We start from the raw sequence: 27,526 nt of genomic DNA on the forward strand, positions 1-27,526 counted from the left end.
CCGAGCTGCCTCTCTAGGCCCAGCGGGCTCCCTCCCTCAAGGGGCTTTTGAGTCTTAACCTAGAGAGCAAGTCCCCAGAGAGGAGTGGACACAGCTTCTGCGGCCGCCACGCCTGGGCTTTTCGTTCTGGTCAATTGCTGCCCCTTAATGGGAACTCTAGATCAGACTCCTCGGTGCTCCTCTGACCTGTGACCTTGCAGATTGTGGGGTTCAACCCCAAAGTCTGAGAGAAGCCTGCTGACTTCTATGTCCCACCTCCTCACTCAGCATTCAGGGACAGTGCTGGACCTGACCTCGGGGTTCTCAAGAGCAGGCCATAGCTGGGCATTCACTCTTGGTCTGATTGATTGATTGCTGACTGATTGATTGATTGCCTTATTACTTGTCATTGCCTTTACTTAGGAGGTTAAAGTTACTGGTCTTAGCACATTTAAAATTTTTTTAAAATATTTATTTATTTTCCCTTTTGTTGCCCTTGTTGTTTTATTGTTGTAGTTATTGTTGTAGTTATTGTTGTTGTTATTGGTGTCGTTGTAGTTGGATAGGACAGAGAGAAATGGTGAGAGGAGGGGAAGACAGACACCTGCAGACCTGCTTCACCGAGTATGAAGCGACTCCCCTGCAGGTGGGGAGCTGGGGGCTCGAACCAGGATCCTTACACCAGTCCTTGTGCTTTGTGCCACGTGCACTTAACCCACTGCGCTACCACCTGACTCCCCCCCAGCACACTTTTTAAGAGGGGGAGGAGAGAGAGAGAGAGAGAGAAAGCAGCACAGAAGCTCCCTCCAGCATGGGGCAGGCTCCCCTGGGCTATGTGCATGATGACACAGGTGCCCTTCTCTGACCAGGCCTGCAGATTAAGCAGAGGACCATGGCAATGCAGGAGGCTAAGGAAGCCAGCTGCCCCTCTCTTCTTGCAAGCCAGTGTCTTTTTCTGACTCAGAAACAAAAGTCCCTTTTTAAATTTCTATTGTTTTAAATATTTTACTTTAATGAGACAGAGAAGGAAAGAGAAGAGAAGACAGAGAGAAGCCAGAGCCCTACTTAGCTCAGACTGATGGTGATGCTGGGAACTGAACCTGGGACCTCAGAGCCTCAGGCAAGAAATTTTTTGTGCAGAACCATGGTGCTCTCTCCTCAGTCCAGAAAAGTCCCTTTTTTGTGACCTTTTCTGAGTCCCTTCCCCTCTTTTCAACTCCCTAAAGGCCCAGGAGGCTGGGGGCTTCTCCCAGGACCCCAATAGTTGATGCTTACTTTAAGATCTTGCAAAGGACTTGGCCTAGGGAGGCAATTCAAATCTCTATTAAAATGCAGTCATTACCCCAGCAGTCACTGCCTCAGAGATCAGAGACACCCTTAGAATCCACTGTTGACATCTTACCTGCATGCCTTCCCCTTACCCCTGAGCCCTCAGCCTTCCAGCTGGTGATACATAAGTTTAGAGCTTCGTAGTCAATGACTGCCACCTCTCCAGATTCAAAGGAGGTCTCGAAACTTTACATCAGGCTCAACCTGACGCTGTTGACTGGCTACGGAAGAAGGGCAAACGCTAGAAGAAGAGTTTCGTAACAGGAGACATTCTCCAGGGTCTCCTCAACCCCGGGTCTTCCCTCTCCCCAAAGCCTGTTGTGAGCCTGGGGTCTTTATCAATCATCCATAGACACACCTATGGGTAATGGGCTTGGGCACTGCCGGGGGGGGGGGGGGGGGGGGCATCCTGCTGAGGTCACAGTCCTGCCTGAGTGAAAAGGAACCTTTGGAAGTCAAGTATATGTGTTGGCCCTTCATCACGAGTGGCCAGCAGGGGGCGCTGTGTAGCTAGAAAGTCCAGTTTCTAAACCCAGAAGCAAGAAATCCTCTCAGAGATGGTGGTGTTTCACACCACAGCCTGGGTGCCTGGGTGGCGTGGAGGGGTGGGGGTGATGTTGGAGCTTCAGTCCAGGCTTGAAACAGATTCTCTGAGGCCGCCCACGTCCCTGCCCCCGCTTCTGAGTTGTCTGGAGCTTTAGAACCATTCTCTTCCAGGTGGGGGTATGTAATGGCCCCAGAAAGATCTAGAATCTGGCTAGTGACAAAAAAAAAGTCATAACATTATTCCTTATTATTCATTTATTATCTTAAAAATATTTCTTAACTTTCTCCTGTACATTTTATGTGCTGGTTTATTTACTTATTTCTATTAGATAAAGATGGAGAGAAAATGAAAAGAAAGGGAGAGACCCCTGCAGCGCTGCCTCAGTGCTCACTAAGCGTCCCTTAAGCAGTGGGGAGTAGGGGCACGAACCCAGGGCCTTGTGCATGGTAACAAGTGGGCTCAGCCAGGTGTGCCACGTCTGGTCCTTATTTATTATTCATTCATTTGTTTGGTTGTTTGCTTTTACTAGAGCACTGCTCAGCTCTGCAGCTCTGGCATATGGTGGTGCTGGGGACTGAACCTGGGATCTTCAGTGCCTCAGGCATAAAAGTCTTTGTAGAACCATTATGTTATATCCTCTCAGCCCAAACCTGGCAGCAACTCAGCCGTTCAACACAGAAGAGTGGCTAAGAAAGTTGTAGTAAACATAGTCAAGATGGGCTACTACTCAGCTGTTAAAAATAATGAAGTCATCTCCTTTGCCTCATCTTGGTTGGAGCTCAAGGCATCACGTTAAGTGAGATAAGCCAAAAAGAGAAAGACAAACACTGATTGATCTCACTTATAGGTGGAACTTCATATAGGGACACGAAGGAAGAACACAAAGTGAAATGTGGGCTAGGCATGGTGTTTTGCACCAAAGCAAAGAACTCTGGGGAAGGAGGAGGAGGGAGGGGTGAAGAGAACCCTGGGGTCCTGGTGGATGGTGATGCAGAGTTGAGTGTTCTACAGAGAATCCTCACAGGGGGTGAGAAACTGAACCCATGTACCAATGACTGCATGGTACCCACCCCCAATAAAAATGACTTAAAAACCCCCAACAATCTGATTAATGATGTCCCCAGCCTGCAGTGGCTGCAGTCACCCATCAGCCATTCTGCGCCTGTGACACGTGTAGCCCCTTATCTGCAGGGCAGTGGCACTCTGGGGGTGGCTGGGGCCGGATAATCAGCCACTTTGTCAGAGTGATGGATTTGTCCAGGACTCCTACTTAATTAGCTTGTTTGGAGGGAAAAAAATAGCCAGGACACCAGTTTCCAGACAGCTGTAGGGGCACAGGGGGAGAAGGGACTGGGGGGCAGCAGGGCCCTGGGGGGAAGCTTGTGGCTGGGAGGCTTGCAGGATCCCTCATTCAGTCTCTGCAGGACCATGGGTGCCACCTGGGGTGGGAAAGGTGCTCTGGAAATGCAGGTTCCCAGGCCTACCTGGTCTACCTTGAGACTCTGAATAAGAATCTCAGAAACTTTTTTTGTGTGTTTATAGATGAGAGAGAGAGAGAGAGAGCAAGCATCCACCACTCGGGCACCATCAGTAGCAGGGAGCCAGCTCAGGAGCATGCGTACAAGGCCAGCACCCTGCTTCTGTGCCTCTAGGGGCTGCTCTGAGGCTTTGGTTTTTTAATTTTATTATTATTATTATTTTGAAGCTTTGGCTTTTGAAGGTGTCCTGGATGGCTGTTATGCAGGAAAAGCCGAGACCTGTAGGCCCAAAGGTTGGTAGTTATAACAGTTTATCTTCTCAGCCCAGAGGCATTGACGTTTCCACTGAACCAGGGGGGTGGGCAGAACCACAAGTGCCCCCATGTTGTTGTGCGGGCCACGGAGAAGAGAGAGAGGAGGTCCGGAGCAAAGAGGGAACACAAATCTTCATTTGCACTGGCACCACAGAGTTGGGTGCTAGAGAAGCAGGTTGGGCCACGTGGAGGTAGCGAAAATGGCCGCCTCATGCAGTAACCTTTCCTGCGTCTGAACACCTAAGTGAAGCGCTGGCAAGAGAGTGAGGTGCAGAAGAAGAAGGGCTTTTATAGGAGCAGCTTTTGCAAGAATGGGAAGGGGGAGGAGTAGCCATAGCACTCCAGGATAGGATAATAACTCTCGTGAGAATGGGAGGGGGGAGGAGTGACCAAAGCACTCCAAATATCGAGGGGAAATAGACAATGCCCTGAGGGCACAACATGGCGGAACAGGCACTCCGAGAATGTCCCAACTCTTGCGGGAACTAGCAGTAGCCTGAGGGGACAACATGGCAGATGTGACTGCATCTGCACAATTTCCCAGCACCCCCAGCCCCTGGGGTGTCCACAGCGGTTCCTCCCTGTATCCCTTGAGAATCCAGTGAGGCCAAGAGTCCTCTTCCTGTCCCAGGGGAGTGAGGATGAGGTGTGGATCTGCTCTGGGACTGGGAGTCCCTGGGTGTGGGGGTGTGAGTGTGGGCAGGTGTGCACCTTCAGATGTGCCCAGCTGGGCAGCAGTTCTCTCCTCCTCCCCACCCCCAGGGCCAGCCTAAGGCTCATCCTGCAAAGGGTATGGTTACCACGTCAGGGGATACAGCTGTGCAGGAGGCCACCTCTTTCTTCTCTGGCTGCAAGGATCACATCTGTGAGGTGTGGGGGGGGGGGAACACCTGTCTCACCTCCCTCATGGGCTGACTACAGCTGAAGAAGCCTTGAGGAGGCCACGGGGGCTCTGTATCTGTGGGCAGGTGAGGTTCATACCTGGGGAACAGGTGAGGCTTGTGAGGTTCACCACCCTACTTTGGTGGCTGAAGCAGGGGGCCAGTCTACCCTGTGCTGGGCTGAGGACCTAGGGCACAGCAACCCTGCCTAATGCTCAGTGACTGCAGAGTGACTCCGGAGTGACAGCCTCCAGTGACCAAGAGCGACACCTGAGGCTCAGAGCTCAGTGACCGTAGAGTGACACTGAGTTCAGAGAGAAGCAAGGCTGGACTGGGGGTCAAGACATCCCTGCAGCCTCATGTGCACTGCAGAGGAAAGGCCGTCCAAGAGTCACCACTGGCTTAAGTCCGGAGGACTCCTGCCTGTCTCCCTGAGCTTCATTGACGGGAGACAGACGACCCGGGACTCATGGCTGGGTTGTACACAGTATCTCTTTATTCATGCAGGACGCAGTGCAATCTATACCAAGCTAAGCTAAACTAACAACTAACTAAAATGAACAATGTTGTCTTTATATATACTTCCCAAGTAGGGTGTGAACAGGATGTGACGCAGAGAGGGTGGAGAGAAAAGTGACTGGTGAAAATCGGGGTGTGACAAGGAGAGGATCAGGGTGTGACAAGGAGAGGGGGTGGAGAATTCCACCACCAAGGGAGGCAGGTGAGAATTCTACCACTAAACCACCAATGCCCTGGAGGGAAGGTGGTGCTTTATGTAAATAGATGGCAGTGGTTATGTAAATAGAATACAGTGGTTATGTAAATAGAATGCAGTGTTAAGCAGGGGGGATTTAAACCAAATGAAACAGAAGGGGTTTTAAAAGCAGAATTAGAAGATACCAACACCTGCCCTTTCGTGTGTGTCTATGACACCTTGTGCCTGAACTGGCAGGAAATGGCTTTCTGTAGATATTCAGAAAGCAGAGTGGGCTGGCCTGCCATGGGCTCTGCTCACATCAGGGTCTCAACACTGTGGGGGTAGCCTGGCCAGTACCAAAGGGCTCTTCTGGGACCTAAAGCCAAATGGACATTCCACAGCAGTCTCAGTGGGTTGCCCAGCAGTCACAGCCACCTGTGGTGGTCTTGTCCTCAGGCATGGTGCCTGCCAAGTAACATACCTGCCATGGCCACCTCCTGGTCAGGCTCCACACATACCTGCCAGGTGCTTCTGGGAGGAGCCTGCAGGGCCCAGCCAAAAGCTTCAGAGGCCTCTGTGCACCATCTGAGCACTACCTGGTGGTTGAGGAGGGGGCAGAACCCACCTGCAGTCTGACTCCCCTCCCAAGTGTCTCCTTCACCGTCAACCAAGAGCCTGGGTGGCAACCTTGCTTTAATTGTCTACTTCGCCCAGACTCTGGGGAGACAGTCATTCTGTGTGTGCCCATAGGTGGTCACCTCCATGTCACCCTGGGGCAGGGACATACAGGCTCATCCTGCTCATTCTAGAATCAGGCTGCAGGCAGGAGACAGACAGGGAGTGGCCCGTCATAGCCCAGGGCTCCAGGCTGGAGCTCAGTGCTCTGCTCATTCTGTGGCTTCAGGCTCTCTCCTCTCAGACCCAATCCAGGACTCAGCCGGGACTCCTGGCAGGCAGCTGGGGCTCCTCTCAAGGGGGGTGGGGGCAGGCTCCCTAGAGGTGGCAACTGGGGCCAGGTCTGGAGAGAGCAGCTCAGCGCTTCCTGGAGGAAGACACAACAGTCACATGCTGAGCCCTGGCAGATGCCCGCCCCATACCAGGGGGCCAGGGACAGCAAGGGCTCAGGTGCCTTCCTGTGGATCTCTCAGTGCAAATGCAGGGTCCTTGCAGCCCAAGTGCCTGAAGCCGTGTGGTGTGTGGGAACATGGGAGACAGACATCCCTGGTCCCCAGGGCAGGTGGGATGACAGTGGTGGGGGGTGGGGGGGCGTCAGTAGCAGCAGCTCTGGTCTGTACCAGCAGCAACTTGTGCAAAGGAGGTGCTGTTCCCCCAGCACTCAGCCCTCACCCCAGCCCTGCTCTGGCAGAAGAGCACCACTGGCCTGTCTTGAGTTCCCAGAGGCTATCAGTTCAATTCCTGGCATGGCCTTCTGGAAGGGCTGAGCAAAGCTCTGGGATCTCTCTATATCCTCTCTCTCTCTTTAGAAAAATCTTTAAAAATTCAACTAGTACAGTGTCATGTCACTGCTCTCTTCAACTCCCCTGTCCTACCCGCGCAGTATTTCCTCCGTGTTCCCACATTCTGTGCAGTCACACCTCAGTTTTAACTGCCTGTTGGCTCTGCCTTGAAGATGGGCTGGGGGCTCCGCTCACAGCTCTGTCTCCTTTCCTTCCAGCTTTCCCTAATATGTTTATACCCCACTCTTTGTGAAATCAATACTCCATTTTTACTTTATTAGAATTATGTATGTACTGCTCACTGCTGAGAGAAGAGAAATACTTTCGGATCACATTTCCTTGCTTTGTTCTCCCAGGAGATAATTACCTCATTTGAAAAATGGGTTTCGTCTCTGTCATTATCCTAATAATTCTTCCAAAACTCCACGGCAGGATTTCAAAACCTCTCCAAGCACTAATTCCCCATGATTAAGTGATCAGGTAGAAGACTGGTCCCACCCCCACCAACCAAAAAAACAATTTTTTTTTTTAAATCTGCTTCTGGTCCTTTTTAGGAGTTCTTGGTTCTCTGCACAGCTCTGGACTTCCTGGGCTCAGAAAGGTTCTAGAATGTACTGGGCATCTGATTTCCTGCATCCCATCTCTTTCTCATCCCTGGTTTCTACCCTCCTGCAGACCAGGAGACACCATCCCGTCCAAAGGCCCCTGTGGATGTGATTCAGTGGTAGTAAGTGGATATCAGTGGGCCCACCGGCAGCCTCCAAGCTGTGCTGTCACCTTCTGGATCAGGCAGCACCTGAGTGTCCCAGGGCTGCAGACCAAGTGTGAATTTGACTTTTTTTAAAAAATCCCATTGCCTCCAGGGTTATTGCCGGGACTCAGTGCTAGCACAATTAATCCACCTTTCCTGGTGTACTTCCTTTTCTTTTTCCCTTTATATTTTATTTGATAAAACAGAGAGAAATTTGAGAGGGGAGGGGAGAAAGAGAGGGAGAGAGGCAGAGAGACAACTGCAGACCTGCTTCACCACTCATTAAGCATCTCCCCTGTAGGAGGGGAGTGTAGACTCAAACCCATGTCCTTGCACCACTGCCTGGCACTGAACTTGACAGCTCTAAACAGTCAGGAGGGAGGCACTACCCCCCCCCCCAGGAACCTTGCTCAGTGTGGCAATGGAGGCATGTATTTTGTTCAAGAGATAGCATGAAGGCTGGGGAGATAGCATAATGGTTATGCAAACAGACTTTCATGCCTGAGGCTCTGAGGTCTCAGGTTCAATCCTCAGCCCACCCATAAGCCAGAGTTTAGCAGTGATTCTGGTCTTTCTGTGTCTTTCTCTGTATCACTCTCTCTCAATGAAATAAAACATAAAAAAAGAGATATAGCATGGGGGTGGGGGCTATGTTTAGTTGTAACACAGCCTCTCCTAATTTACTAGGTCAGAGGAGAGCAGATGGGATGAAGGAGAGAGAGAGAGAGAGAGAAGAGAGAGAAGCACAGAAATAGGAATTCTCACAATTGCAGCCTGCCTGGGGAGCTGGTTGGCAGCCACCACTGCCTGCACAATTTGGGCACAGTGGGGAGAGTTACAGACACACAGGGGACTAGCCAGGGACTTCTGCAAGCCCAATCTCTGGGGAGGAACCCACTGTGCTCAGCTGACAAGATGGCCTGCTCCAGGAGCTAGTGTCAGCCTGGTGGGCAGTGAGTGAGTGAGTGAGTGAGTGAGTGAGTGAGTGAGTGAGTGAGTGAGTCAGCAGAGGGAACATTCTAGCTGGAGGATCTGATCTGACCTAGGAGCAGTGGAGAGTGAAGAACGTAACCCAGACTTGGGCTGAGTGAGTGCCAGGAAGTGAACCTTCTGCACAAGTGACACTGCTGAGCAGCCTCCCTAGCCCAGCTACTTGTTAGAGAGAGAAAGAGAGAGAGAGAGAGAGAGAGAGAGAGAGACCACAACATGCTCCACCATCCAGAGTCTCCCTGCTGCTGTCCATGGTGCCTCCACTGGTGCCAGGGCTTAAACCCAAGGCATCCTGGTAAGGTGTGTATTCTCTACTCTGAGCTAGCTCTCAGCCTCATAGCTTATCCTGTGTGGTAGCAAAGTAAGGGGATTCTGGGTAGAGCTGGTTGAACTGTGTCCCCGTCTTAGGAAAACAAGTTTCAAGAGGGCGAGAGGATGGAAAGGTCAAACGGGCCTGGATGCGAGAATCTGTATCGTGATGCACTAAGGTTGTAAGGAGACGCACAACAGGGAAGAGAATAGAGCAATAACTGACACAGTTGCAGGGCATGGGTTTACGATGCTATTTACAAGACTTGGTGTGAAGATGAAACAAAAGAGACATGAATTCCCTAAGTCAATTTCCTTCTGTCATTTGGGAAATTGCTATGGCTGCTTTTCTCTGCCAGATGCTGGGCTACAGGCTCACAAGAGAGGACAGGAAGATACACTCAGGCTGCCAGTTAAGCAGGGGAATAAAGGGTGCTGATTTAGGGTGCTGGGTGATGATGCATCCAATTGTCAGCACACATGTTATAATACCCAAGGACTTGGGTTCAAACCCCACTCCCCATCTGTAGGGGAAGGCTTCATAGAGGTGAAGCACGGCTGCAGGTCTTTCTCTCTCTGTATATGCATCTCCCCCTTCCCTCTCAATTTCTCTGTCTCTAGCAAAATAATAAAACGAAATAGGAAACAATGGCAACCAGGATCAGTAGATTCATCATGCAGGCACCAAGTCCCAGAAATAGGGGCTAGGCCGTGGTATACTTAGTGAAGTGTACATATTACAATGTGCAAAGAACCTTATTTCAAGTCCCTAGCTTGCAGGGGTGGGGAGGAGGCAAGTTTAATGGACAGTGAAGTACTACAGGTCTCTCTCTCTCTCCTTCTCTATCTCTCCCTCCCCTCTCAATTTCTCTTTGTCACATCAAATAAAGAAAGGAATAAGAAAAGCAAACAAATGACTACCTGGAGCAGAGGGATTGTGCTGCAAGTACCAAACCCCAGCAATAACGCTGGTGGCAATAAAAATTATAATAATAAAAGGTACTGATTCTGTGAAGTGCCAAGAGAGGGCAAATTCCTCCACTACTGAATGAGACCCATGGAGAATGCTCAGCTAATTACCAGACTTTACAATGAGAGATTCTCCCCCAAGATGATGAATAAGTGGGTTCTGTGTTCTCATTCTAGTCGGTGTTGGACAAGAAGTTCTAGGGTAACTTGACAAGAATATATACTAAGAGATGAGATGTCCGGACTGAAATGGAAGGACTCCACATTTTCAGAAGACATGAGTGTATGCATAATATCTGAAAGAATCCCCTAAAAAGTTATTAAAATTAATGAATGATTTCAACTATGTGGAAGAGTAAGAGGTCAATGCAAAAATCTGTTTTATTTCTATACATTAACTAGTAATCTGGACATGAAATTATGGAAATTATTGCATTATAATAGCACCAAAGAGAATATGTGAGAGGCCTAGCTATTGCTCACTCAGGAGATCTTATGTCTTACCATGCATGAAACCCAAGTTTGAACCTCAGCTCTACAGCATCTGGGGAACTTCCAGCAATGGTAAATCAGTGCTGTGGCCCCTTCTCTTCTCTCCTCTTCTCTTCTCTTCTCTTCTCTTCTCTTCTCTTCTCTTCTCTTCTCTTCTCTTCTCTTCTCTTCTCTTCTCTTCTCTCCTCTTCTCTTCTCTTCTCTTCTCTCCTCTCCTCTTCTCTCCTCTCCTCTCTTCTCTCCTTCCTTCCCTCCCTACTCCTCCCCCGCTCTCTAAAATAAAAAGGCAAAGTTGACCCCAGGAGTAGGGAATTGCACATGTGAGAGAGGTCTTGGCACTGCAAAAATAAGTAAAAATAAAAATACATTTCAGAAAGGAAGGCAAAAAGAATATAATGTGTAAGGACACATCACACAAAGGAAATGCAGGACACTCACACTGAAGACAGCACAGCATTGCTAAAACATATGAAAGGCCTAAGAAAAATCCGGGCTGATGTATTATGTTTATGAATCCAAAGATATCAAAAGATTCATTCTGCATAGATGACAGTACTCCCCAAATTGATCCATGGATTTGTGTGACTGTTTTCAAACTCCCAGCTTCCTTTCCCCCATAGAACTTGATATATTAAGAAAAAGAAAAAAGAAAAAACAAGGAACCCAGAATAGTCCAAACAATCTTGAAAATGAAGCTAGAGGACTCACATGTCCTAACTTTTTAAAACTTAACTACATCCATAATAGTTTAATGGGTACAGAAATTATGTATAGGTAATATTTACATAGCATAGCATACATAATATAGAATATTATATATTCTACTATCACATACATGTGGAATATGATTCAAAAATCCATATTATTTTGCTATAAGCAAAATAAGAGAGGAAGACAATGACATGAAATTTCAAAACAAAACCCAGTGCTGATTCTGAGGACAGCATAGTGGATGCCAGAGATGGTGACTGGATGGTAGGAGCAATGGACAAAAGGAGCCAAAAGATAAAAAGAAAATACAAAGTAGGGGAGTCCTGTCTCACCAGTGGCTTTATCTTTGTAGATTCCCCATAAACAAAACAAAACAAAACAAAACAAAAAAGCCTTCCTAGAAAAATATAGTAATTAGCATAGTGGTGGGGGAGGTGGGGAGAGGGACTGACATGAGGACAGCAGGTGGATTAATAGAATAAAAATGAAAGTCTTCTAACATATTTACCTATTCAGAGAGAGAGAGAGAGAGAGAGAGAGATACAGAGATACAGAGACAGAGAATCAGGAGCATCACTCTGGCACTTGTGGTGCCTGCGGACTCCAAGTATGCAAGTTTCTGCTCTACCACTGAGCCACCTCCCCAGCTGCCAGAAGTCAATTCTTACATTATAATAAACCAAGTTTTGACCAGGATGCCGTGACAATAAAATGGGGCCAAGAACAGTCTTTTTTAAAAAATAAGTAGTGCTTCTTCTTCTTCTAGTGTTTGCCCTTCTTCTGTAGCCAGTCAACAGGTCAGGTTGAAAGCTGTCAGGAGCTGCTTGTTGCTGGCTTTGAAAGTGACTGGGATCCATGTGGATTCAGTCGGCTAGAAAGGATTGTCAGTTTCCCCTTCTTCTTCTAGCGTTTGCCCTTCTTCCGTAGCCAGTCAACAGCGTCAGGTTGAGCCTGATGTAAAGTTTCGAGACCTCCTTTGAATCTGGAGAGGTGGCAGTCGTTGACTATGTGGGTCATAGTCTGTCTGGAGCCGCAGGGGCAGTTTGGGTCGTCTCTGGCTCCCCAGCGATGGAACATAGCGGCACACCGGCCATGGCCTGTTCGATAGCGATTGAGGAGGGCCCAATCATAACGTGCTAGGTCAAAGCCGGGTTGACGCTTGCAGGGGTCTGTGATGAGGTGTTTGTTCTTTACCTCAGCTGACTGCCAACTCTGTTTCCAAGAGTCTGGAACAGAAAAGTTCAGTGTAGGCGTAGGGGACCCGATTGGGTGACGAGACGTCAAGCGTTGGACAGGGTGGGCGAAGATATTGGCAGGTCCGGTTGAGTGTAGACATGGGAAATGAACTTAGATGATGCCGCATCCAGACGAATATCTGGCGGGGCGATGTTGCTAAGAACTGGCAGCCATGGAACCGGGGTGGAACGGATGGTTCCAGAAATGATCCTCATGGAAGAATATAATTTGGAATCGACCAAGTGGACATGGGGGCTACGGAACCATACTGGGGCACAGTATTCTGCAGTGGAATAGCATAATGCCAGAGATGATGATCACAGTGTGGAAGCGCTCGCGCCCCATGAGGAGCTGGCCAGTCTTGTAATGATGTTATTCCTCGCACCCACCTTTGCTGCAGTTTTTATGAGATGTTCGTGAAATGACAGAGTGCGATTGAGAGTAACGCCAAGATAGACTGGCTGGGCTTCATGCCGGATTCTCGTATCACCAAGCTGCACATTAAGCTCACGCGAGGCCGAGGCATGGTGTAGATGGAAAACAGATGATACCGTTTTTGCAGTGCTAGGGATTAGTTGCCATTTTTTACAGTAATCAGATATCAGAGACATGTCTTTCATGAGTGTTTCCTCGAGGATGTCGAACTTTGATGCCTGAGTTGCACAGCAGATGTCATCAGCATAGATGAACTTCCTTGAAAAAGTTTCTGGGAGGTCATTGATGTAAATATTGAATAGCGTAGGAGCCAGAACAGAGCCCTGGGGGAGGCCACTTGAGACAAGTCTCCATCTGCTAGACTTGTCACCCAGATGCACCCGGAATCTTCTGTTTTGGAGAAGAAACAATATAGTGTTGGCCACCCATGGAGGCAGGCATCTTGAGATCTTGACTAGGAGACCACGGTGCCAGACCGTGTCATAGGCTGCTGTGAGATCAACAAAGACAGCACCCGTCTTTAAATTCTTCTGGAATCCATTCTCAATGTAAGTTGAGAGGGCCAGAGCTTGTTCGCAGGTAGATCTTCCTGGGCGGAAACCAGCTTGGGCGGGTGATAGGAATTTCTCTGTAAGATGAGAAATACGTGACAGAAGCAGCCTCTCGAGGAGTTTGTAACACACGGAGAGGAGAGAAATTGGTCTATAGCTGGTGGCCAGTGTTGGGTCTTTCTTTGGTTTGGGATGCATTGGATCGACCTTCTCGTGGTGCATCCCGTGAGTACCCATTCATTGGGGAAACTGACGATCCTCCCTAGCCGACTGAATCCACATGGATCCCAGTCACTTTCAAAGCCAGCAACAAGCAGCTCCTGACAGCTTTCAAGCTGTTGGTCCTGCTCTTCGAGTCCTCCAACTTAATGTTGAGGGGCTGTCCTTTGCCAAACGCGTTCTTATAAGTAGTGCTGGGACATATACACAAGAATAAAGTTAAATCCCTGTGTCACATCATATACAAAAATTATCTAAAAATGCATCGAGGGTATACAAGTAAGCATTAACTAAAAAAAAATTTAGGAGCAAACCAGAGTAAATACACATGATCTCAGGTTAGGCAAGGGTGTCTTAGATACTTAACCAAAAGTCTTCATGGCAAAAGAAAAACAAAGAAGAGATACTATGTCATAATAAAGTGAATCATGTTCTCTAAACATCAAGAGCTTGAAAAAACAACCTGCAGAATGGGAGGGAGAAACATTTCCCAAATCACATATTTGATAAGGGGCTTGTCACTATAATAAATGTAAGAGACATGTAATTCAGTTGCCAAAAAAGAAGCTAAATCAGAGACAGACAAAGGCTTTGGGTGAATACTTCTGCTTTGAGGATGTACAAATTGTCAATAACTAAAAAGATCAGAGAAGCTAGTGCTCAGACAACTGCAAGCCAAAACCACTGTGAGGTACCACTTCATACCACCGAGCATGGCTATAAGAACAAGTGTTGGTAAGGATGTGGTGAAATCAGAACTCCTTTCACTGATGGTAGGGATGGAAAATTGTACACCTGCTGTGGAAAATGATTTATCAACACATTACATGTGGAGCTTCCATAATACCCAGCAATTTTACCCCTAGGTATATACCCAATAAAAACATACATCCATACCAAGCCCTGTACCCAGCCACTTAGGGCACTATTAACCCATAATAACTAAAAGTAGAGCTGATCTAAACAACTACCAAATGGTGAATGAATAAAATACAGTGTCTCTAGAATTAAATATTATTTGATGCCAAGAAGTGAAGCTGAGACTGAAGTCCACATAACCTTGCATCATATACTATTCTTCCTTCTCTCAAGTTTCAGAATAGGACATGGGGTGGGGGGAGTGGTTGGGAGGACACTGGGATCCTTTATAAGGGAAAGAAGAGTGAGAGTCCAGTTATTTCCAAACTTCAAGCCTGTGAGGTCTGCTTGCTCTGAAAGCTTAAAATGGCAATTGCAGGGGTCAGGCGGTGTTGTACTCAGTTACACACATGTGCAAGGATACCAAGACTCCAGGTTTAGGCCACTGCTCCCCACCTGCAGGGGGCATACTTCACTAGTGATGAAGCAGGTCTACAAGTGTCTATCATTCTCTTTCCCTCTCTCCTTCACTTCCCCTCTCAATTTCTCTTCATCCTATTGAGTGAGAAGAGGGATACAAAGGCTGAAGGCAGTGGATTCATAGTGCTGGCATTGAGCCCCAGTGATTAACCTGGAGGCAAAAAAAAAATACAAAAAAGAAAATTGCAATTGCAGAATCACTCTTCATATTAGAAATCATGGATGCTGGAGGGGGAACCAGTCAAACTAGGATGTGGCTAAGATCAATTGTCTTGTTTTCAAACTGAAATTAGAAAATGTAGTCGTATCTAATTAACTTTCATCTCTGTAGTGTTTGTAAACCTGTGTTCACTAGGAACTATGACAAAGTATTTCTTTATGGAGACACTGTCTGTCTCTTGTTCTTAAGGTACTTGATCATGAGATCAAAGAAATACTGCTTACAAAAAACAAAAGGGCCCCAGACTATGTGGATCATAGGCCTGCTGCAGAGAGAACTGTATACTTCAAAGGGACATTGGCCTATAGAGTCTGGTCAGTGGGCAATCCTAGAAGAGATCCAACAAGCTCAGTTAAAGAGGCTTTGGGGTGAGGCAGCCTTCCCTTTTGGGTTCGAGCCCCCCTCCCCACCTGCAGCAGGGGATAGGACACTTCACAAGCAGTCAAACAGGTCTACAGGTATCTCTTTTTCTCTCCCTCTGTTTCCCCTCTCCCTTTTGCCCTCCAGTATTCAGTGGAGCAGAACACCCATTTTTTTTTTAATACAGTGTTGCAGTGAGTAGCATTAGAAGGGTAGAAAAGTTCTAGATGAATAGATTTTTGTCTCTAGATTAAAAAAAATAATAACCAGCATAGGGAACTGTCCAACAAAGGAGAGTATAAAACATTGAGATCTCAGTCCAGGAAGATTCTAGCAGACTGCCAGGGTTCTAGCTGCAGTGAAGTAGTTAACTCCAGCACCTGGAAATAAATGTGTGAGGGAAGAGTGACACAGGTGTTCATTCTCCAGCAGGTTCATGTGAGAGGCACAGGTGATGGCTCCCGGTGTTGTTCACATCCCAGAGCTGCACACAGGGCAATGGTAGACTGGGGGCTAGACTCGACTTAACTCTCCGCACTCCAAGTTCTGACTTTTCTTCTTTAGACACTAGGTAATGAGAGGTTGTTTTTTCTCTTTAGAACTTACACTAAGGGTTCTTGGGGCTGGGTGGTAGCTCACCTGGTGCAGAACACATGCTGCAGTGTTTAAGGACACAGGTTCAAGCCCCTGTCCCCCACCTGCAAGGGGGAAGCTTCACAATCAGTGAAGCAGGGATACAGGTCCCTCCCTCTCTCTCTCTCTCTCTCTCTCTCTCTCTATATATATATATATATATATATATATATATATATATCCCCTTGACTCTGAATTTCTGTTTTCTTTTAATCTCTGCCCAACAAATTTTTTTTAAAAATTAGAATTAAACTGGATCACTTTCTTAACACATACACACACACACACACACACACACACACACACACACACACACACACACACACACACACACACACCTCAACATAGGTTAAAGATCTGGATACAAGATCTTGAAGCTAGGAGTCAGGCGGTAGCACAGTGGGTTAAGACCATGTGGTGAGAAGCACAAGGACCAGCTTAAGGATCCTGGTTCGAGCCCCCAGCTCACCACCTGCAGGGGTCACTTCACAGGTGGTGAAGCAGGTCTGCAGGTGTCTATCTTTCTCTCCCCCTCTCTGTCTTCCCCTCCTCTCTCCATTTCTCTCTGTCCTATCCAACAACGATGACATCAATAACAACAACACTAATAACTACTACAACAATAAAAAAAACAGGAGCAACAAAAGGGAAAATAAATAAATATTTTTAAAAATCTTGAAGCCACAAAACTCCCAGAATCTAACAGGCGGGCTCCTGGCCGTGGAATATGGGTAATAATTGTTTTGGATTTGACATCAAAGGCAGAGACAACAAAAGCAACAATGAACAAGTGAGAAAACCTCAATTAAAAAAACAAAAAGCTGCTGCACAACAAAGAAGACCATCAACAAAATGAAAACAGTAAACTGCTGAATGACAGCAAATGCCTGGAGACCATGTTTGATAAGAGGTTGATTGTTGGCAACTCTGCTTCTAAATTCTGCTTCTAAGACCCCTTCTGTTTCATTGGTTTAATCCCCCCTGCTTAATACTGTATTCTATTGACATAACCACTGTGAACTAAGCACCGCCCTGCCTCCAGGGCATTGGTTTAATCCTCACTGTTTTGCACGCTTTTTCCTTCTCCCCACCCCCTATCCTACGTACATCCTCTTTGGACCTGACTCTTCTGCCTCAGGATATAGAAGGACAAGATTGTTATTAGAGATAGCTTAGATTGCGCTGTGTTCCACATGAATAAAAACTGAACTGTGTACCACTCAGCCATGAGTCCCTGGTCATCTCTCTCTCCCTCCCGCGAAGCTAGCCCGACAGTTGATGACCAAAAACAGATAAAGAGCTCACACAATTCAACAGAAAAGGCCCAAACAAGCAAATCAAAAACTGGCTAGCATATCTAATGAGACATTTTTCTAAAGAAAACATACAAATGGCCTTTAGGTACATAAAAAGCCTGCTCAACATCACTGAAATGTAGAGATGAAAGTCAAAACCATAATGAGATACCATCTTAAATCTTTAAGAAGAGCTACTAAAAGATAAAAAAGAAATTAACCATTGTCAGAGAGGGTTTAGATAGAATGAAATCCTTATACACTCTTGATGAGAATGTAAAATGGTGCAACTGCTATAGAAAGCAATATGGAAACTTCTCGAATGCTTATAAAATAGAACTACCTTAAGATCTGGCAATGTCACCTCTAGGCATTTATCTAAAGAAAAGGAAGTCACTACCTAGAAGAGTTCTCTGTGACCCTGTGTACCTTGTACTATTTATAATAATCCAAACATGGAAACAGCCCACATGTTCAACTGGTAAATGGATCATAAAAATGTAACATCTCTTTTTTGTACACTGGAATATTATTCAGCCACCAAAAAAGAGAGCCTGTCACCTGTAGCAAAAATTGGTTGACCTTGAGGGTATTAAATTAAGTGACATAAGTCAGAGACAGACAAATACAGAACCACCTACTTTAAAGTAGTATTTTAAATGACAACAAAAACTGTGAGATTCAAAAAACTTGAGTGAGATGGGCAAAAGGCATACATGCTCAGTGATGACACTTAAATCCTAGGATATATGGTGGCTGTAGGTAACAGTACTGTTTTGTACCCTTGGAAGCTGCTAAGATCATACAGTTCTCATCACTAGGGGAAAAAGTTATCATGATAATGATATCAATTAAAATAATTGTAGAGCTAAGTTGGCAATGTGTACACACATCAAATCATTACACTGCACACCTAAAACTAAGACAAAGTCATCTATAGGTTGACCATATAGATCTCGTAAAAGTCAAGTTATTCAATATTTTTCAATGAATTCTAGTTCCTTCATCCATGATTTTTAGATGCCACTCTTGGAAGGGTACATTGGTCTACTCAACTTGGGTAAAATCTTCAGTTTGACCTTGAATCCCTGGGGACCCTGCTGCTGAGACTTGACTCCTGTGTCAGGCTCTGTGCTCTCTGGGGAGGCTGGTCCCAGGCAGGGAGAGCTGAGTGCGGCTCCTGGGGTGCTGGGGGAGTGGTGTCCCCAGGGGAAAATGAGCTCTGTTCTTACCTTGACTCTGGGGGGCGTTCGTCTCTTTTCTCAGTTGTACATGACCAGGTTCAGCCACTGAGAAACACACATCATGATAATCAGTCTTTACACATGTGGGCTTCACACCTAGCAGTGCAGAGGGTCCTCTCCACCCTCGGGAGAGCTCATGAAACATTTCCAGCTAATTCCCACCCAGGCAAAAGGTCTTGGCCCTGACAGAACACACAGTGTCTCCACAGAGGGAGTGGGCACTGAGGTCCAGCAGCTGGCTGGGCCGGAGGCTCTCTCTGAAGCTCACTGGGTTGGAGTTTAATGAACAGTGAGCTCAGCAGGCATCTCCAGTCCCTCATGGTTTATGATCCTCCAGACTTCTTTATTAAGCTATTGGAAAAATATAAGATCTGCCTGCTGAGATGCTCAGGCAGCCTTGGCAGCCGCCATATATAATTGGTAAATTGGAGGCAAGGGGCTGGCCTGCAGCCTTTGAAGACCAAGCAACATCCAAAGGAAGCAGCACTCCCCCGGCGTGGGTGAGTGAGGAGAGGGTCTGGGACTGGGACACTGCACCTCCACTTCAGTCAGGTAGAGGCCTTTCCCATCCTTGGAGAGGTTCCGGAAAGTCTCTGGTGGAGAGAGGAGGTAAGACACAGAGATAAGGATTCTGGGTACAGCACCGTGTGCCTGGCCTCCCCCTCCATCCCCTTCCAGGCCAAACTTAGCCAGGAAAGCACATTGAAACTTCTAAGTGTCACCTTGAAAACACTTCCCCCTCCCCAAGGACAGGGCTCCTAGCTAGGGCCCTGGAGCTGAGTGTGGGGGTGGAGCAGTGGGCAGATGGCAGAGGAAACCCTGTGTGCTTTGCTCAAAGGGACTCAGGCTAAGGGCAGCTCACAGACAGGGGTCGCTCTGGAGATGCAGGAAAGCAGCAGATTGAGGGCCTTGGTCTCAGAGGCAATTGAGGAGTCTTGCCCTGATTTAGGAATGTTGGGGGGGGTCTGGGGTCCTCAGCACCCCACTAATTGACCTCCCACCCCAGGTCTCCCAGCTACCCTCAGGCCGCATGACTCAGAGGTGACTCTGGGACAGAGGACTGTAATGGGGGGGGGGGGTCCCACTCCCCATGGTGGGGAGGGGAGCAGAGGAGAGGGGCTTTCCTCCCTGGGATGGGGGGGGGGTGGTGCATCAGGTTCTGCCGCCTCTCTCAGGCAGCCCTCTCTGACTGCTCTGGCCCTTGCTCTTCTCTTTAATGTCTGTGCACCTTGCCTCCTCTCACTTTGCTGTGGGGAAGATGTTTTATAAAGCATTTAATTGGCAAGGTTGAGGAGCCTTCCTTTTTGAGACAGAACTCTCTGGATTTGGGTTGTGCCTTCAATTTCCTCCCACCCTCTACCCTCTCATTCCAAACATTTATTTTTTTTAAAAGATTTTTATTAAATAACATAAGGGGTGCTGGAAGCTAGGTCATCTGGTAAAGTGTACACCTTACCAAGCACAAAGCCTTGGGTAGAACCCCTGCACCAGGTACTACACCAGGCACCAGTACTACAGCACCAGAGGAAACTCCATAGAGGGTGGAGCAGTGCTGGGGTCATTTTTTCTTTTTCTGTTTCTCCCTATCTGAAATTAAAAAAAAAAAAAAGGAAAGGAAGGAAGAAAAGGAAAGGAAAGAAGAGAAAGAACAAAGCTAACCCAGGAGGGCTAGAGATGCACAGGCAGTGAGGAGGTCCCCATGCTGTAAAATCAATCAATCAATCAATCAATCAATCAATCAATCAATCACAGAAGAGAGTTGGGGAGAGAGAAGCCAGAACATCACTCCAGTACATGCCCTGCCATGGATAGAACCAGGAGCCTCAGGCATGCAAGTCCTGTGAATTTCCAGCCACACTGCTGCTTGGCCCTTGCTCTCTCTACAGTAACAGCTGCCTAGATCAGAGTGTGGGGTGCACAGAGGACCCCAGACCAGCAGGGTGCAGAGATTGGAACAGAGGCAGACCCCACCTGGACCTCACAAGCAGCAGGACCCACGAACTCCCAACAGTAAGTCAGATTATGCTTCAAGACCTTCCAGATCATTCCCTGCTTGTCTAAGGGTCACCATGACCTAAAACCACCTTGTTCCCAATAGAGGGAGTGCGTGTCCTGAGCTGGGGTCACCCTGGGGAGCAAGCTGGGGACCCCAGCCCATCACTGACACAGCCAGCACTGGCTCTGCCTTTGGGGACCAGGGCCCCTCACACAGGACCCCAGTGCCCCCCACTCATCCATCCCAGCTTGGGCCTTCGACTGAGGTGGATCCTAGTCCTCTGGGTCTCCTGGGAATCCTCTCTTGTCCCCCTGGCACTCACTTGCCATGGCTTCCAGTCGCATGAGGAAGCAGGCGAGGCTGGGGAAGCTGATCCGCCGGGAGCTGTCGCTATACCTAAGTTTCATGAGGTCCAGCAGCTGACTGGTCACTGACACCCCTGTCAGGAAGTCTGGCGGAGGCAGGAGAGGTGGTCTGAGTGCCTTGCTGTGGGGCTGGAAGGCTCCCCCAGCCTCCTGCTCAGCACCCTGCCCACCTGTCTGGCTTTCTGTCCCCCACCCAATTCTTGCTGGCTCCTGGATCCCCAGTGACACTGTGGAACAAAGTCAAAGACCAAACCAGCCTTTGCATTAGTTCTGAGGGTGGTAATATTAGAAGCTTCTGGAACACCTGGCTTGTGCCCTGCCTGGCCTCTGCCTTGTCAACTGGGGTGACTGTTGTGAGCTTCAGGGTGCAGGCCCCACAGGGTGGCCCTGGAAGAAGCACAGGCAGCTCAAGGGGAGGGGCCTGGTGATGGCACCACTGACCCAACTGGGCTTCCAGTAGAGGTGATGTGTGACTCTCAGTATCCTCCCCCAGATGCTTCAGTTGGCCTGCCCTCTGGTCACCTTCTTTCCATCCCCAGGAGTGTCACCAGCTGGCAGCTCTGAGCTGAATCTGTGATTCCCCTCCTTCCTGCCCTCATTAGGGAGGTCACTTTTCAAGGTTTCACCTGGGGGGCTGGATGGTGGCACATCTGGTTGAGCATACACCTTACCATGTGCAAGGACCTGAGTTCAAGCCCCCAGTCCCCATAGGCAGGGGATAAGCTTCACAAGTGGTGAACACAGGTCTACAGGTCTCTCTCTCTCTCTCTCTCTCTCTCACTCCCTCCCTCTCTCTCTCCCCCTCCTCTCTCAATTTCTCTCTGTTCTATAAAATTAAAATAATAAAGTAAAGGAAAAATGTAGTGTATTTGTAGTGCATTCACTGAGCCCCAGTGATAACCATGGTGGCAACATATAATAATCATCATCATTATTATTACTGTTATTATTATTATTACTGTTATTATTATTATTCATTCACTTCTGGGGTTATACAAGTCTGAGGGTCCCCAGGCCATGGGCATGCTCTGCCCTGGAGTTTGCCCTGCCACCGTCCTCCCTCATGCTCTGCTGTCCAGAACCAGAAGTTTCCAGCAGGGATGAGGCCAGTGTGGGTTCTAACAAACCTCCAGGAGGTTCCAGTTCAGGACTAGTTTGAGACCCACAGCCCCTGGACTATAAACAATTAGGGAAGAGTGTGGGCTGGGCCCTGGCACCCCTCCCCATGGGGGTGGACATTTGTCATGAGGAGGCTGTGCAGGGGGTGTGTGACCTGGGCACACTGCCCAGGGGCTGTAGGGGGTGGGCAGATCAGGAGGTGGAAGCAGCTTCCCCAGACTCCCCCGGGCAGGAAGCCCCCTCACCTGTCTCTCGGATGGCCTTCCACAGGTCAGAAGTCAGGAAGACCCCCGAGTGCTTCTGAATGTTCTGGAAGACTTCCTGGGTGGGATGGAGCAGATGGTCATGACTGGCTCACAGGACCTCAGAGTGGCCTCACCTCCACGGCCTAGCAGTGCCCGGCCCAATCAAACGGGGGCTCCTGGAGAGCCAGCTGGGGTGAGGCGTCTCTGCCTTCAAGCACCCTAAGCCTGGCATGGCACCCCAGAGAACCCTGAGGTGGGGGGCAAGAGTGGGGATACCTGGCAGTGCAGCACGCGATCCCACAGGCGGGCAAACTCCTCAGGGTCGAGCAGCCCGTTCACCTTCACCTGGAGGGCTGTTAAGAGCCAACGGAGCAGGATGGGCAGATGCAAGGTGTGGGGTGCATGGGGTGCTGGGGCCCCAGGCACAGGGCTGCCAGCTCACAGCAGCCACCCCATCCATCAGACCCTGGCAGGCACTTCACTCCCCCGCATCACCAGGATCCCCGCCAGCTGGCTCCCTCTTGGGAAAGGGGCCACGCTTGGGCTTTGAGGAAAGGAGGAAGAAAATCCAAGAAAGAGGGCACTGCACCACCTGCATCCAGGGGAGAGAGGCCCAAGCCACAGCCTTCAGTGGACGGAACCCTGGATGGCTAGGGTGGGGGAAGATGGGCCCTCAGGAAGGAGCTCAGGTGAGCAAGAAGGAGGGAGTCTGAGCAGGTCTGAAAGCCAAGCTTGGCCATACCAGGTGATGGCACTAAGGAGGCACACAAGGGACAGAGGAGGCCTGGGTGGTGGCTCAGCAGATAAAACTTAAGCTCCCATGCTCCAGGTGTTAGGTTCAAGTCCAGGCACCACAGGGGAGCAGAGACAAAGGGAACTCTGTGGATGGTGGAATGAGTGAGGCTTTGTTTGTGCGTGTCTCCCCCTCTACCTTCACCCATTCCCCCAAATATAAAATAAAAATCGAGCCAGGGAAGTGGCTCAGCAGTAGAGCACAGGTGTGACAGGGTCCTGGGTTTGATCCTGGGACTGCATTAATAAAAAAGATTGGTACAACAATGTGTGTGGACAGAGATGCTTTCTCTCAGTCCTGGTGGTGACCTATATGACAGGGGGTCATGCTGAGCAAAGACCCCAAGAACAGAAACAGAAAGGACCCCCAGCAGGAGGTGAGGGCAGGCCTGGTCCCTCAGGCTCTCAGGAGTCTGGGCTGGGTCAGGCCACAGGGAGCAGACATCAGGACTGAAAGCTGTTTGCAAAGCCAGTGCCCCTGTAGCAAGCACACCTTGACCCTTGGGACAGAGCCAGCCTCCATGGGCTTCCAGGACCTCTAGATTCAGGAAGAAGAGCAGACACAGGAGCTGCTGCACCCCAGGAGCTGGTGGGCTGGTGGAGGCAGGGGGGGACTGAAAGGATACGTCCATCAGCGCCACGATGCTCCGGCACTCATCCAGGGAGAAGGAGTCTTCCCGGGGCCCTGGGGAGGATGGGGAGGACAGGGAGGGCTGAATACCAGAGTGGGGCTCTGGGGAGGACAGAGGGGATGGGATGGATCAGACTGCTGGTCATGCTGCGCTCTTACCTATCACTAACTCCTGGTTGAGGAGGCTCTGGAGCTGTCTCGCGTCCAGGTCTTTCCCCTGATTGGGGGGGGGGGGCGCGGAGGGGGGGAAGGAGGGACAGAGAGAGAGAGACTGGTCATATGGGCTGAAGTTAGCTCCTCCACTGTGCCCACAGCCTGTGCTGGCTGTTCAGATGACTGTGGGCACTCCCACCCGAGTCCCTGCCCTGCCATCGTGAACCTGGGCCGCCTGGAATGAACTGTCTGATTTTTACCAGTTTTTAAAATGTGTCACCAAGAACTGAGCTCAGGGCCTCACTCATGGGCTGCATCACTGAGCAGCCTCCTGGGCCCAGTGTTTACTTTTGGACTCAGAGAGGAAAGAAGGAGAGACAGAGGAGACACCCCAAATACCACAGCACCACCCTTAGAGCTTCCCTTTCCCAGCCATGGTGCTCCTATGTGGTGCTGGGGCTTGAGCCCAGGATAAATGGCAGCACGTGCGCTGAGCAGAGCTCTCTCCTGGGCCCAGGGTGAGGACCATTTTCACTCAGGTCTCCATTGCTGGACTGAAAGTCTACCCCCTCCCTGCCAGGCCCTGGCCCTGGGGAGCCTCGCAGGAGGAGCAGCACTGAGTAGAAGTCTTTCCCCACCTACTTCTGGGAAGAGCAAAAGCTAGGATGATGGTAGTGTGTGCATGTGTGTACACAGGCATGCACACACACAGCAAGCATGCACACATGTGCAATGACATGAGTACGCATATATGATTACATGTCGGCACAAGTACATGTAACTGGGTTTATGCATGTATGCACACGCGTGCCATACACATGCATGATCCAGTACATGTGCACATGTGTAGGCATGCATGCATGTGTGACTTTGTGCATGCAGTCAGGGGATAATAACCGCAGAGCCCAGGCCTGGGGCAGCTCTCTAGCCATGCACAGAATGGAGCATGACCTCTCAGTCAGGGAGCACAGTGGAGGGGAAGGGTGGGTACTGGGCAGAGCAGCCTCTGGAGAATGTGGAATCTACCCCCACTTTCTCTGAGGGCACAAGCTCTGGGGGGGGCTCTTCTGTTTTGTGCCAGGCAGGCCCCACTCACGAATGCCAGGAAGAATGTGGGGGCTGGAGCCCACGGGTGCCCCCAGCCATGTAGCTGGTACAAGGCTGCGTCTGTGACCACGCCAAGCCCCGCACAGGCCCTGATGGTGGCCACACAGGACTGTTGTTTGGAAAAGGCCAGGCTAGGTGTCGGCACCAGGCGGCCCTGCTCAGAGCACATCTTTCTTCACAGGTGGAACATCACAGGCCTGCAGGGACATCTGAAGAAGCAGACTCAGGGCCCCTGTCACTTGCTGGTGGGCAGCAGTGACCATGCCCAGAGCACTTGCTGGGGCAGCAAGTCTGTCTAATCTTGCCGGTAACGCCATCTGCTTCAGGAGCTTCCGGGCCAGGGACACTCATCTTGGCAGATGACACACCAGATGGCCACCTCAGTTGGGCGATGCTGATTTCATGAGGTCCCTACCAAACTGCATGCAGGGGGCGCCAGTTTTCATGTTTCTTCTGGTTTCCTAGGGCCCCTGGGCCTAGTGCCTGACCCCCTCTCTGTCCTGGCCTCTGGCTGGCCCAGGCCCACATGGGACTGTGCACGTCAGATCCCTGTCACACAGCCCTTGGCAGCTGCCCTTATACTGACAGCCAAGATGCTCATTACATCAGTTTATGAAGCCATTGGGAAGGTGTCCCAGGCCCCGGGCAAGCTTGGCACAGACACTGCCATTCTTGGTGTGCTCTGAAGCTGGACAGCTCCTGTGGGACATGTGCCAAGGGGATGGGAGGTGACAGAGAGGGAAGGGAAGATTTCAAAAAGCACTGCCAATAGCTCCATTCAAGGTTCCAGAGACATGTGGCAACCCCCCCCATCTGTCCCTGGTTTATAAGGTCTAGAGCCCCAGTGGGGACACCCCTCCTCTCCAGGTTTCTGTGCCAGCTCAGTTCTGGAAGCATCTGGGGAGGAAAGGTGACATAATGACCCTCAAGTCACTTTTGCTCTCTTCTCTCTCTCCCCCCCCCATATTACACACACACACACACACACACACACACACACACACACCCTCAGCGGGCTTCCCCATGGAAATACCACACCTGCTGTGTGTGCTTGTAGAAGATGTTCTGTTGGGGGTTGCTTTCTGGAAGAGTTGCCTGGGACAAAGGGAAGAGAGCCCAACATCAGAGTTCTTGAGGGCACCTGTCTGAGAATACAAGAACCCCCCACATTCTAGTCCTGGGACCAAGGCTTCATCCAACCATGGGTGGACCCTTTAGGAGGGGGAGCCTGCAGTTGACAAGGGGAGATGGCTGGGTCCAGCCTGGCCCTGAGGAGGGGCGGCTCTCCTCCTTCCCCACTACCCCTTGGGCCATGGTGGTGGGGTCTGTTTCTGCTGTCGGTGGGGAGGAGGCAAGGAGGAGGACAACCAGCTCCCATGGCTGGATGCGATCAGTGGAGCTGCCCTCATCCTCCACACACCCACCTTCATGGCTCTGAGGTTGAAGTTGCTGTCCGGCTTCCTAGAAACCAGGGGGACAGTGTGATAAGGACAGTCAGTTCTGGTTCAAGGCTGAGCAGTCAGCAGGGCCCATGACCTCACTCTTGGGCTCCACGGTGGAGCCATCCAGCTAGTCAGTCCATATGCCCCTCTCAGACAGACTTTTAGGGCTGTAACCCCTGCCTTGTGTCTCCACTCTGGTGGCGCAGTGGCCACCAGGCTGTGGCACTGGGTTGTCCCATCCACACTCAGCTGTCAGGAGGGTCTGGCCAAGGTAGTTTTTGCCTGGGGTCCCAGAGAAGACAAGGAGCCCAGAAGGATGCACTTGACCCCTGGCCACTGGCCCTGTGTCATTGGATGCCCTCCACCCCAGGGCCCTCTGTCATCCTGATGTCCCCACAGCCAGCCACATTGCACAGAAGCATCCACTCCCACGTCCCCTGACTCTCACTCTTCAGTAGCCAGTGCATGAAAGTTCCCTGCCTCTGCTGCCTCACACCTGCCTCGATCTCCCCATTTGAAACATGTGGCCATGTTTCCCGTCACAGCCTGGCACAAATGCCATGTCCTTCACATCACTCTCCTTGCCTCTCCTGACACATTTGGGTCCCGCCCCCACTGCCCTCCCGTGTGATGCCATACCATCCCACCCTGTTCAGATGTCCTCAGCCCCCTCCTAAGTGAGCCTCCTGAGAGAAAGGGGGCCCACAATGGCACAACGGAGAGGGGTGCCAGAGGGCCAGCATGTCCCTACCTATTGCTGCCCGGCATCTTCACAAAGATCCTGGCCAGGAACTGCACGGGGTCCCTGTGTGCCGAGGTTTTCACGACATAGGGCCCGGGGCTTAGGGTGAAGCACTTGGTGAGGTTGCACTTGGTTCTGGAAACAACACCCTTGACCTCGTTTCTGAACTGGGAGAAGAAGGTGGGCGGCAACCTCTCTCGGTACTGCTGGAACTGGAGGGAGAGGACCAAGTGAGGAGGACTCCTGGGGGTGGGGGCACCTGCTTCTAGACCCCCTCCTACATCCCAGACAACACCAGGGGCCCTGAGAAGGGAGATAATACACCCCCTGAATTCCCCAAACACAAGTGAGTTCAGACTATCATTCAGTCACCATGATCACATGAACATGAAAGCAAAGAGAGGGACACCCCATCACATCTAAGAACCTGGGGGTCCTGGCTTCTCTGTCTGCTCCTCAGAAAGAAGACAACTTCCAGGAAAGCTGGGAGAGCCCCCCT

General features: G+C 49.9%; 1 protein-coding gene across 1 annotated transcript in view; it reads right to left on the reverse strand.

The window, feature by feature from the left end:
- Nucleotides 1-10,064: 10,064 nt before the first annotated feature.
- CAPN13 (calpain 13) overlaps nt 10,065-27,526 on the reverse strand; it is a 79,134-nt gene continuing 61,672 nt past the window's right edge. The window contains exons 13-24 of the mRNA XM_060186819.1: nt 27,455-27,463; nt 27,037-27,239; nt 26,268-26,304; nt 25,882-25,938; nt 23,743-23,800; nt 23,579-23,637; nt 22,437-22,505; nt 22,161-22,236; nt 20,754-20,882; nt 18,973-19,028; nt 18,424-18,480; nt 10,065-10,531 (exon numbers count right to left, since the gene is read on the reverse strand). Coding sequence (XP_060042802.1) covers nt 18,454-18,480; nt 18,973-19,028; nt 20,754-20,882; nt 22,161-22,236; nt 22,437-22,505; nt 23,579-23,637; nt 23,743-23,800; nt 25,882-25,938; nt 26,268-26,304; nt 27,037-27,239; nt 27,455-27,463 — 780 coding nt within the window. The 3' untranslated portion in view covers nt 10,065-10,531; nt 18,424-18,453. The remainder of the gene's footprint in view (nt 10,532-18,423; nt 18,481-18,972; nt 19,029-20,753; nt 20,883-22,160; nt 22,237-22,436; nt 22,506-23,578; nt 23,638-23,742; nt 23,801-25,881; nt 25,939-26,267; nt 26,305-27,036; nt 27,240-27,454; nt 27,464-27,526) is intronic.

This window comes from Erinaceus europaeus, chromosome 3, assembly GCF_950295315.1.
Source record: "Erinaceus europaeus chromosome 3, mEriEur2.1, whole genome shotgun sequence".
Lineage (NCBI taxonomy): Eukaryota > Metazoa > Chordata > Mammalia > Eulipotyphla > Erinaceidae > Erinaceus > Erinaceus europaeus.